Source organism: Akebia trifoliata, chromosome 8, assembly GCF_017979445.1.
Source record: "Akebia trifoliata isolate Shusen 1 chromosome 8, ASM1797944v1, whole genome shotgun sequence".
Taxonomy (NCBI): domain Eukaryota; kingdom Viridiplantae; phylum Streptophyta; class Magnoliopsida; order Ranunculales; family Lardizabalaceae; genus Akebia; species Akebia trifoliata.
Genome location: NC_141382.1, coordinates 155,798 through 168,313, shown reverse-complemented (window position 1 = coordinate 168,313; position 12,516 = coordinate 155,798). Strand labels below are relative to the sequence as shown.

Here is a 12,516-nt window from a genome sequence, read left to right as displayed (position 1 = left end):
AGAAAATCATTTTAACTCAATTGTAGATGTGCAGTTGTGTATCCCAAGAAAAAAGATCTATGATTCCATGTCCGTGCCACATCACCCAAATGAAGACTTTCTAGTTAGAAAATCATTATTATATAAATATAAGTCTATTAATAATAAAAAAGAAAGTATTTTTTTTAAAGATTGGGAGATTATATAAATATAAATCTATAAAAATAAAATAAAAATGTATTTTTTTTAAAGATTGTAATGCATCCAGCGGCCAGCAGTGGTATTCAAGTCCCTAAAAATAATTTTTAGACTAATTAGATTTGAATAAAAAGAAATATATATTTTTTTACAATACTTAATTAATATATTAGATGGTTTTGGTGCCAAAATCAACCTCTTACCTAAACAATTCAAAGTCTTATCCCACACGAACTTGAAAAGCAAATCCGCCTAAAATCCGCCAAGTATAAATTCTCTCGACCCGCCAACACAGAAAAGGGCAAAACCAGCGAGAGAGGTCAAATTGTGCCCAAATTTATTGTGGGAATCGTGTTTTTCAGCTAGATTCCGACCGTGTTTCAGGTAATATCCAACGAGATCTCCGCAATCTCTATTAAAAATTTAACCTTTTTTATTATTTATTTGATTTTTATTAGATTTGTGGTTTATGGACGTTTTTGGAGGAATTAATCATTCAAAGAGGTTCTTTTATCCTTTTTTTTTTTTTGGTTGTTAGATTTAGATCTCTAGAGGAATCGAGCAATGTAGTTAAGATCTGATTTTTTTTTTTTTTTTTTTTGTAGAATTTCTTTGAATTTAATGAGATAATGGATCGATTATTACATTTTAATTTATTCTTCCTTTGTTGAGTACCATATTTGTTCTAATTGTTCAGTACTTTGTTAAGATCTGGTACGTGGTGTTGCTATTTTATCAATTGCTTTGTGTGATTTCGGTCTGTCACTTTGATTTTGTATTCTATGCTGACATGTAGCTTTCTTAGACCCTTAATCAAGTGAGATTGTAGTTCTGAGTGATCAATCAGGCAGTATTCTAATTGATTTTTTATGCAAAATTTTAAATATTTGGATTTCGACATCGATATCTTATCCTTAGTTCCTTATAGTTTTAGTTTTAATTTTTCTAATTTTTTGGAAAAATTGTCTTCTTGAGGAAAGTAAGTATCCAACAATTTCTTTTTTAGCTAGAACTTACTATTGGAATAACTAGAACCCATATCTGTAAAAGCGAATCAAGGTATTTTACATGTTATTATTATTATTTTTTTTTAAGTATAAGATTATATAAATGAAGAAAAGGAGAGAGGGAGGCTGAGTTAGCCCCCAAACAACACACGAGAACCAACAAAAAAAGAAAGAAAACAAAAATAAAGAAAAAATACAAGGATTGACACTAGCTATTACAAATGGTATCCCAATTAAATAAGAAGTCTTGGAACCATACTCCCTCAAACGCTTTGATCATCTTAGACCAAAGGAACATAAGCCCAAATATCTCTAAAGTCACTGTGTGTAACGAGCTCTCCTTGCTATGAAATACCCTGTTGTTGCGCTCTTTCCAAAGACCCCAAACAATGGCCGATGGAAGGATACCCTGTTATATAACGAGCTCTTCTTTTACATGTTATTGTTCTTAATTAGACTATTGTTTTGTTCAAGATTCAAATCCTGGATCCATTGGCTATTTTGTTTATATATTTGAAGATCTCCAATAGTTACTGCTCTTAATTACTTTGGCTCAGTCTCCAGGTAGTAGGACAGGAATTCTTGTATGACATTTAAATTTGTTCCGATCTCTACTCTCCTAAGTTTGACTTATAGGTAACCTGTTAATTTTGTTCTAGTTTAATCGCCTACCCATTAAAAAACTCAATGGGTTTGTTGATCCCTGTTTAAAAACCCATCCCATGGTTTAGCTGGTCTGTGTGCCTTTCTTCCAGCTAAGTGAGATACTCGCATTTCATCTTACTGTTATGGCATTAGAACTCATCTTTTGACACCTGTTTGGCATCTAGCTTTGCTATCTTGGACTGGTGTTTATCTTTTTCCAATGCATGTATTGAATTCGTGTGAAGTTCATTTTTACACCCAGCTGTTAACATTCGGCAGCATCGCTGTTACTTATCATGCCGTAGTGTCAACAAATGTCATTTTAGAGTTCTATACAATAGCATCTGTCTGCCCTTGGCCTGGATAAATACTGGAGGGATGGGGATATGTTTGCTTATCCATTCCTTAATTAATTATTAGTGAGCTATTCCATGTCAAATCTGATTGTTCAATCAAAACAGGAGGAGTTTACAAGATGAAGGCACTTATTCTTGTTGGAGGGTTTGGAACGCGGTTGAGGCCATTGACACTCAGTTTCCCGAAGCCGTTGGTTGATTTTGCTAATAAACCCATGATCTTGCATCAGGTTTTACTTTGTAAACTTGTCTTGCTGTATACACATTTAATTCTTGTATATTTATTTTTGGTGATAATATATCCATTCAAAATAGGTTTGGATTCCTATTCTGGTTATTTGTTTACTTTTATGGATAACTTAAATCAGATCCTCTATATTGTCTTTCTTTTATATGCTTGAATTTGTATCAGATTGAAGCTCTCAAAGCTGTTGGGGTTACCGAGGTTGTTTTGGCCATCAATTACCAACCAGAGGTAAAACAAATAGAGAACCCCCCTTCCCCCCAAAATATCAACAAAGTCCTTTAATATCCTGTTTAACACAGTTACAACTAAATTTGGAGCACCGTGTGTGGAATTCCTTGCTTTGCAGGTGATGCTGAACTTCTTGAAGGATTTTGAAACGAAGCTTGGGATTAAGATCACCTGCTCACAAGAAACTGAGCCCCTCGGCACTGCAGGTCCCCTGGCTTTGGCGAGGGAAAAGCTGATTGACAAATCCGGTGAGGCATTTTTCATCCTAAATAGTGATGTCATTTGTGATTACCCACTCAAAGAAATGATTGAATTCCACAAATCTCATGGAGGGGAGGCTTCCATTATGGTAACCAAGGTAATTTTTTTTAATGTATATTTCTAACTATCATTAACAAATTATCTGTTCTATCTTTCTAGGAGAGGGTACTCCATTTTCCCTAGTAAAATTCTTATTAGGTAAATGATAGAAATTGTTTCTAAATTGGATAGGTGGATGAGCCCTCAAAGTATGGTGTTGTGGTTATGGAAGAGGCAACGGGGAAAGTTGAGAGATTTGTAGAAAAGCCAAAAATCTTTGTGGGCAACAAGATAAATGCTGGGATCTACCTGTTGAACCCATCCGTTCTTGATCGGATTCAATTGAGGCCTACATCGATTGAGAAAGAGATCTTCCCCAAGATTGCAGCAGAGAAAGAGCTCTATGCAATGGTCCTACCAGGTTTTTGGATGGATATTGGCCAACCAAGGGATTACATCACAGGCCTAAGACTCTATTTGGACTCACTGCGAAAGAAATCCTCGTCCAAATTGGCCAGTGGAGCTCACATTGTTGGAAATGTTTTGGTTGATGAAAGTGCTGTAATTGGAGAGGGATGTCTGATTGGTCCGGATGTGGCTATTGGACCGGGATGTGTTGTTGAGTCAGGAGTGAGACTTTCACGTTGTACTGTAATGCGTGGGGTTCGCATTAAAAAACATGCATGTATCTCCAGCAGCATCATTGGCTGGCACTCCACTGTTGGGCAGTGGGCTCGGGTTGAGAACATGACCATCCTTGGAGAAGATGTTCATGTCGGTGATGAAATATACAGCAATGGAGGAGTTGTCCTACCCCACAAGGAGATCAAGTCCAGCATTTGGAAGCCGGAGATCGTCATGTGAGGCTAAACCTCATAATCATAGCTTTCTTTCTAGTGTTAATATTAGAAAAGTTTGTTTCAACTGTGTTTGTTCTCTCTCTTTAATTCACAAGTTCAAGACTGTAGTTTTATTAAGTTCAGAATTGATGAGACAGATGATGATGCTCAGATTTTCTCATTTAGGGTGTGTTTTTGTTTTGTTTTTTGGCTATGAGATGTAATCTTCAATGTAAAGTAATAAATTCCCAGTCATGATTCTTCTTTATTTAGTTTGAGTAGCCTCTACAATCAGATTTATATCCGATTATTGGGGTTCTTACTAAAATCCTTCGAATGTATTTGGTTCTGATCTTGTTTATCTGGGCAGATAAATATGGTCAGATGGACATAAATTCTGACTGTACACAGTAGTATGGATTAGTGTGTGATCCATGCTCTGAATTAAAAAAAAGGAGAGATTAGTAGTTGGATAGTACCAAATCCTGGCCATCTGATTAGACTCAGAGGCTGGAGATAAAAGGATGAAATGTAAATAAACAAATTATTGGGTATTTTAAAGCCGATGGATAAGAGTGAGCATTTGATCGAGAATTGGATTCTGGAGAGAGAGTGAGAGAGAGACTTGAGAGGTGTCTGGTTGCCTGCCTTGGGATGCTTTGGCTCGAGGTCTGAAGCTATCCAATTCTCAACATTGAAAAACTTGAGCAGTTCTTTTCATTTGCAGGTTAGCTCATTTTTCAAAATAAGTTTCCTTGCATTGTAAATGAACTGGGACTATGTTAGACCTGATTATTTTTCATCTGGTCGGAGTTTTCGTGGTCATCTTCGGCCTACAAGTATGCAATCTAGTATTTTTTTTTTTCAGGTCACCATTTGTGCACTTGTGCACATTTCTACATAAGAGAACTAGAGAGCAAAGGATGATCCTGTCCTCTTGGACCCCCTTAGATTCCTTGGTCGATGGGTAGGGTAGGGTTGTTGACCCGACGTGGTTGCTGATCGGGTCCAAAAAGTGGACTGGGACTCAAGTAGCAGTTATGGAGATGTCTAGGACTAAACAGTACGTTTCACTTTGAAGATTTCAACAACAACAACAGCAGCAAAGGTAAGAGATCAGAGAAAATTGTGTTAAATCGACTAAACAGAAGTAAGACATTAGGCAAAAAGTGGCCTTCGTTCACACCCATGTGAGGTATAAATCCGAGATTTTGCACCCTCTGCAAAATTGTGTGTTAAATCGACTAGAGTTGGATTTTCCTCTTAAGCCCCGTGAGCCCTCCCATTACTTCTATCAACTTTAAAGCTATTAGAAGTACAACTATTTAAGAATTGTCGATGTGGGACTAAAATTACATAAGACAAAATCAATACTAATAACTAAAGTATAAAGCATAAAGCATAGAGCAATAAGTTGGGATTGATTTACCCTATGGTTTAAACCCAATGTATATTGAAGGGTTTTCAAATTGAACTCTCTAAATTCCAACAGAGTCATCCATTGGTTATGTCGCAGTCAACATGATGAAGTCTGTCTCTGCCATACTCACTTTGAACTGGAACTTAAGTCTAATCCGAGGTATTCTCGTATCCAACCCAACTTTGAACTTGTCTATGCATCTAGAATCAGAAAGAAATAGAAATGATTCAACCTGAGCCAGACCTCTAAAGCCGATTCCTAGTCTGATTATTTTGGTGTGTAAGTTGCAATAGATTTCATTAAAAGTAGTGCAAATTTTCAAGAATTCTTGGAAGTCATTGGAGAAGTTCATCAAATTAAATAATTATCACTCAAAAATTTGTTCTCATTTTGAATTGTGATCATTTCATACCTAAACATGAGAAGAGAAGAGCATATGGCAAGTCATTTTCATTCAACGACCATATTATAAGCAATATAAGTAACCAAGCGTAAAAGTTCCATCGAGAGGAGGTCATGGACTGCTGCTGAAATGGTTCCTTATGACATTCAAAGTCCCCTCAAACTCTCTCATAATCAAATGAATGTAGGCTGATTTTATTTTTATTTTTATGGGTTTGAAATAACAAGATTTTAGTGTTCTGTCACAAGAGAAAGGCATGAGAGTTGTACAAATTGTTGGGTGATCAACCTCTTTAACTATAAGAACATAAGCAACTTGATTCACGAGAGAGAGCCTTTTACAAATTGTTGGGTGATCAAATACTTGTCTCTTGTACTTTTTGAACTTGGGGGGGAAATTCCTCATATCTCAAGGTAGCAAGGACATAATAAATTATTTTAGTAGAGAAAAAAATAATGAAAATCTCTTTGTCCATGAATGATTGGTCACGTTCGGTGGTAGTCTTGCAACTTACTTGTAATATATTGTTGCAGTTAGTGAATAATCGAGTTGGCATTTGTCCTCGCACATTTTCCATTGTCAGTTGTGGACCAGATAAGGTTGAAGGAGCTGCCATATGATGCTCTTCTAACATTGTAAAGAGGAATTAGGAAAGATTTATGGACCTGGAGAAGAAAAGACAAGATTTAAGACCTTTCAAGAAAGATTGGAGTGTGTACTAGAAAAAAAATTCATATAGATCATCTATATGTGGTTTGAACTTTAAACGTTTTCTCTCTTATTTAATGATCATAATAGCGTATCTGTTTCGTATTGACCCTCTTATTTAATCATGATGTGAAGTTTTTGGTTCATAATCTTAAATTGATATTGTTTCTTGATCATCTATTTCTCATATAGGTGGGAAGGCTTTATTACAAGTATTTGGAAACAAGAAGGGAGCAAATAGTCTACCTCTTTAAAAAGCAAAAACAGCTTCTTTTTGTTTTTTTCCAAAATAGATTTATTTTTTATAAATTAAAATAATATTAAGGAAAAATTACTTAAAGGATCCTCATAGAAGGTTTTCTTTCTAAATAGTCCCTAAATTTTAAAGGTTGCTTCGCAAGACATTTAGTAAAACATTTCTTTCTAAATGGTCCCTCTTACTGTCGAGTTCACAATTTTTATTGTCGAACTCAATGTTTTTTTATTTTGTGTCGAGTTCACTTTTTTTATCGTCAAACTCACCACTATTTATTGTCGAGTTCACCACTTTTCATTTACAACGCTTTTTTAATCATTGTTGAGTTCACTTTTTTAAAACTCACCCATTGGTAAATCAAAAAGTTGTGAACTTGACATTGGTAAAACCCACCCATTTTCAATTTTTGAGTTTTTATGGAAAGATTGACTAAAGATAATGACTTGTTTAAATGATTTCAACTCAAAAGAATTATTTTTGGTCAATTTTCATTCAAAAATTTGAAAAAAAATGAAAAAATTATTATTTTTTATATACATCTTCAAAATATTTAAAAAAACTGTTCGAAAATAGCTTCTTCTTCTTTCTTAAATATTTTATGACGGGATAAAATCTTCGAAATTCGATTTAAATGTCAAAAATCCAATTTTTGGATGAAAACGATGAATGCAAATGATTAAGATATTCAATAGAGAGACATGACATGTGGGAGAAATGTGAGAGATGAGGTCCTTCAATCATTTAGAAAGAAAAAATTTACTAAAAAAACCTGGGGATTATTTAGGAAGAAGTCCTTCCATAAGAGTCCTTTAATTAATTTTCCCTAATATTAATTAGGCCTCTTTCGTGGTTTGGTTGTGAAGTTGTAAGAGTTAAGACTAGCCTCACTAGCGAGATTTATCTTACTAAGGGTTGTTGGTCCCACATGAATCGCCACATCTACAATACAACACTACAGCCCTCAAGAATTCAAAGAAAAACTCAAGCTCAAACCAAAAAAAAATAGAATTTTTTTATTTATAGATATCCATTAATCATCACGAAGGACTTGCCATATGCTGCTCACGTTTAGGTATCAAATGATTTAGATTAACAAATCAAAAAGAGAATAAAATTTTGAACTTTAGTAATGTAATTTGACCAATTTCTCTAATGTCTTGCAAGAATTCTTGAATTATTTCAGAATTTTTAATGAAATCTATTGCAACTTAAACACCAAAATTTAATTCTTCTAGAATTTACTATCTATATATATATATACTAATCTGTCCAAAAATGGATCAAAAAATAATGTGGAGGATCGAAATAGATTTGAAATCTGATCAATTGAGGTCATAAAAGTTTGGATTTGGATCTGAATCAAGGATCTGATTCAATTAGATATTAGATTCGAAGTTGGTGGTCTGATCAGTTGTAGATGATAGATATGATTGAATCCTACCAAATCGATCCCAGAACCTAATCCTAGTGTGGACATTGGTCTAAAACATGTAAATTGATTAGGCAACGCTAGCTAGCTTTCAATCGGATGGCTATGAATTTATTAAAATTTAAAAACTGTGGAAACTCGACGACACATAGGATTACTAGCTGGCAAATGGCACATGAATCTCTCCGATTTTTGCTCGACTGAAGTCGTCAAAATCTTGATTCTTGACCACGAACAAGGAAGGAAGGAATGGATCATTTTTCTGATTTTAAATCTCAATTAAAAAGCCTTTTCGTAAAATCATCCACATTTTCTTCTCTCTCTAAAACTCTCTTGCTGTTATTAGTTTACCTGAAGAGCACACACCAAGGTGATTAATCTACCATTATCTTTATTTTCCTTAAATCTCTTTTAAAAAATTAGAATTAGATAAATTCTAACGTTTTTTTTTATTATTTTTATGAATCGAGGAATTAAATCATTATTATCATCCCAAAGTATTGGGGTCGATAATTTGAATCACATTTCATCGTTTAACTTGCATGTGGATATATAAAAAAATAATTTTTTTTTTATATGTATGAAGGTTTATTTTTTATTTTTTATCACTCTTTGTTCTGCAAAATTATGGGTTAATTATGTTTGATTTTTTTTTGGATGGAAGATGGGCAGTAAAAACAGATCAGAATTTGGACCATTATATTTTGAACTTAATACGGGAGCAAAAATCCCATCAATCGGATTGGGTACATGGAAAACTGATCCAGGTGTCGTTGGAGAAGCTGTCCTTGCAGCCGTCAAGGTTCTTAAATTTTGTTTTTTCATCCGTGGATATAATTAGGAGAAATTCCAACTATTCTTGAGAATTGCATTATGAGTCGTGCTGGAGTAACATTGACATGTACATTCTGATATATGGTGGCGCACATATAAGATGCTTTTCACTTGTATCCTTGCATTGTGCATTAGAGTCGTCTGATAAGATGACTCTCCCACATGACATACTCAATTGACTCTCCCTGATGTGACATATGCTAGAACTGTAGATACGTATTCCTTGGGATACACAACTGCACTTTTTATGGGGAGGTGTAATTATGCCTCCCAAGGAGTACAGTTCTTGCACATGTCATGTTAGAGGAGTGGATTGAATATGCCATTCGTGGGAGTCATTTTATCATTATTCTATATATTAATATAATAGTAGTACAAGTACCAACATGATTATGAACAATACTAGTAACCAAGAGACTAGGAGGAAAAACTGTAGATGAAAGTTAACAATGAATGTTGGAAGTGGAAGCTCAAAAAAATGGGCTGCTCTATTTGGGTTTTCAAGAAGGTGCTGATCTGATCCATCGTTGTGACTTGATTTTACATACCCAATTGTATTGTTTCTAAGCGAAACATTTGATTTCAACAACCAATTATCAGTAGGAGCAATGGCTCAAATGCATGTATGTCATGGGGTTGGAGTAATAGAACTCAACCTTAACACCCTAAGGGGTAGAGAAAAACTCCTACTGTCGGGATGATTGAGATGGTTTAGATATGTTCAATGATCGTTGATTACATACCAATTAGAATGTACCTGCAAATTGAAGGTTCTAAAAGAATGATAAGAAGACCCGAAAGAACATAGATTTAAATAGTAAAAGTAGACATGAACCCACTTTTAACGATAGAAGATGTGGTTATGAATAGAATCGAATAGAGGAACATGATTCGTTTAATCCACTCGGCCCAAATCATTGGTATAAGGTTTCAATGTTTCTACTAAGGAGATGAAGGTTATTATGATTGCCAATGGAAAATTAGCGGGAAAATGGATTTACCATGGAAAATGTGATTTTCAGGTGTATGATTGCACATTTTCGTAAGAAAACAAAGTGGAAAAAGAGAGCTAGACTTATCACAAATAAAGAGAGAGAGAGAGAGAGAGAGAGAGAGAGAGAGAGAGAAGAGGGTATTGGATAGGTAGGTTTCCCACCTTGAATTCCAATATTTTCACATCTCTCCATTTTGGTGTCATCATTAACACCAATACAAAATAGGAAGGAGACTCTTCTTAACATTAGCTTGCAATCCTACGAGTTGTCAAAAGTTCCGAAACATGTCCTTGGTGGCTCAGGCAGACCTCACATCACCAATAAAAGGAAAATAAAAAAGAACAGAGAAAAAATGGGTCATCATCAAAACATAAATTTTTATACAGTGATTTCATTTTATCTTTTTATTTTTAAATTTTTAAAACAGATTATTAGTCAAAAATCAAGTTCATTATACTTAACGGATCCCGACCCTCTACATTGCACATATAAACCTATCGACCATTGAGTTGGTGGCGTGCAGGGTGGACTAACACTTCACCTGGCTTTCCATAGGTGGCCAACCGGTTGATTTGTTGGGTGAATCTGTTGGTGCCACTTATTGTGCTGTGGTAGGATAGGATAGGTTCCATTAATTCACATTGTTACAGTAACCACACATATGAGTTGTAACAGAGTTTCTGGTATTTGGTTGGTTGGTTGGTTCTGATTTTCAGTATTTGCACAGGCTGGCTATAGGCATATCGACTGTGCTCGAGCATACGATAATGAGAAAGAGGTAAGACTAAAGTGGGTTTCTCAATTTTAACGCCAGTTTTCTAAGAAAAGATTTTACTATCACACCCACAGAGAAGATGTATTTGTTTAGACACTCTTCAGTGCACATTTACAGTCGATTAGAAACCATCTTTCCATCAAGAATATCAAGATCAGCTTGCTGAATACTTCCATAAAAAGGGAGTTGCTCTGTATTCTTATGCACATTGTTTTCTAGTTGACTTTATGCTAATGTCTTGGTTATCTTCTGTAATTTGGCATGATGCAGGTAGGTGCAGCTTTAAAGCAACTATTTTCAACTGGTGTTGTGAAGCGTAGTGAGATTTGGATCACATCCAAGCTATGGTATATACTTATATTTATCTCCTTTTGTGTTCTTTTTCCATCTTTTTCTCTATTCTTTGTCTTGAGTTAATGAAGTACATTATTAGCTCATGATAGACCAGCTAAAGTAGTATAAAATGGTCTTCATTATAGTTAGTTATCCAGTTTATTCAACAAGAATTTAAATTTTTTAGGATTCAAGTTTTTTTAAAAACACCCATTTTCCAATCTATTCGGTAACTTAGCTACTTACAGATAAACCTATGTTTCTCCAGGTGTAGCGACCATTCACCTCAGGACGTCTCCAAGGCACTGAGCAAGACTTTAGAAGATCTGCAACTCGACTATGTTGACCTCTATCTTGTATGTTTATTCTGTTGTTTCTTCTTGGCTCAGTTACAGATCCCCTCATAACTTGTTCATAGATCTCTTAAGCACACATTAAGCACTTTGTTCCTCTTTGTGGCACTGGTTTTGGAACATTATCTTTTGTGGCAGATACATTGGCCATTTCGGACTAAGCCCGGGTCACATGGATTTGAACCAGAAGTGATGGCTCCTCTGTGTCTTCCAGAAACATGGACTGCCATGGAGGGCTTGTATGCATCAGGGCAAGCACGTGCGATTGGGGTCAGCAACTTTTCAACGCAGAAGCTGCAGGACCTTCTCACCTATGCCAAGGTGCCGCCTGCTGTCAACCAAGTGGAATGCCATCCTGTCTGGCAGCAACCTGCACTACACAACTTATGCAAATCAACCGGTGTCCATCTCACTGTAATTTTCATTACGATTTGTATTAGCTGGTTTAAAGATCAGGCTCACCAAGATTTACTTCATTTGTTAACACAACGTAGAGATGATGATTTAACATTTGGTGGAATACTATTGCAGGCTTACTCTCCTTTGGGGTCTCCAGGGTCTTGGATCAAAGGTGAGATATTGAAGGACCCCATACTAGTTGAGATTGCTGAGAAGCTTAACAAATCGCCTGCACAAGTAGCTCTCCGCTGGGGAATTCAGAGCGGTCACAGTGTCCTTCCCAAGAGTGTAAATGAGTCTAGAATTAAAGAGAATCTCAGTTTATTTGATTGGTGCATCCCTCCAGAACTATTCTCAAAATTCTGGAATCAACCAGGTAAATAATCCACCACACACGCACGTACACAAACGCAAATGATAAAAGCATATATACATATGTATTCAGTTATGTGACTTTTTGTGATGTGTGGTGCAGCAAAGGCTCCTACGAGGGGATTTTGCGGTTCACGAAACATGTAGTCCATATAAGAGCCTTCAAGAGCTGTGGGATGGTGAGATATGAGACTATTGAGTTTGAAATTTTTTCCAACCATGATACCCAGAAGCTTGTTTAACCATGAAATGTTGTTTTTGATTTAAAATCCAATTGTAAGCTTGGTGGAATTTTTCTCCTTAAAACTTGGCAAATAATGCATGCTTTGTTGGGGAGCTTTGGCTTTAATTTATTTCAACGAAGAGATGCTGTTCCCTGTTTTTTTATTTTATGACGGGGATTTCAAACCCATAGGCCTGACTAGCAGGGACACGGCAAC

General features: G+C 35.6%; 2 protein-coding genes across 2 annotated transcripts; both read left to right on the top strand.

The window, feature by feature from the left end:
- The first annotated feature begins 388 nt into the window (after window positions 1–388).
- On the top strand, window positions 389–4,067 carry LOC147395204 (mannose-1-phosphate guanylyltransferase 1). The gene is made up of 5 exons (XM_086450841.1): window positions 389–561; window positions 2,291–2,415; window positions 2,598–2,660; window positions 2,779–3,018; window positions 3,153–4,067. The coding sequence occupies exons 2-5, from the start codon at window positions 2,305–2,307 to the stop codon at window positions 3,822–3,824; spliced, it is 1,086 nt and encodes a 361-aa protein (XP_086306967.1). The 5' UTR covers window positions 389–561; window positions 2,291–2,304; the 3' UTR covers window positions 3,825–4,067.
- A 4,176-nt stretch (window positions 4,068–8,243) lies between these two features.
- On the top strand, window positions 8,244–12,300 carry LOC147395203 (NADPH-dependent aldo-keto reductase, chloroplastic-like). Its single transcript, XM_086452402.1, has 8 exons — window positions 8,244–8,385; window positions 8,680–8,817; window positions 10,572–10,622; window positions 10,890–10,966; window positions 11,221–11,308; window positions 11,444–11,719; window positions 11,837–12,080; window positions 12,180–12,300. Exons 2-8 carry the CDS (start codon window positions 8,680–8,682, stop codon window positions 12,221–12,223), a joined length of 918 nt encoding a protein of 305 aa, XP_086308528.1. The 5' UTR covers window positions 8,244–8,385; the 3' UTR covers window positions 12,224–12,300.
- Window positions 12,301–12,516: the final 216 nt, after the last annotated feature.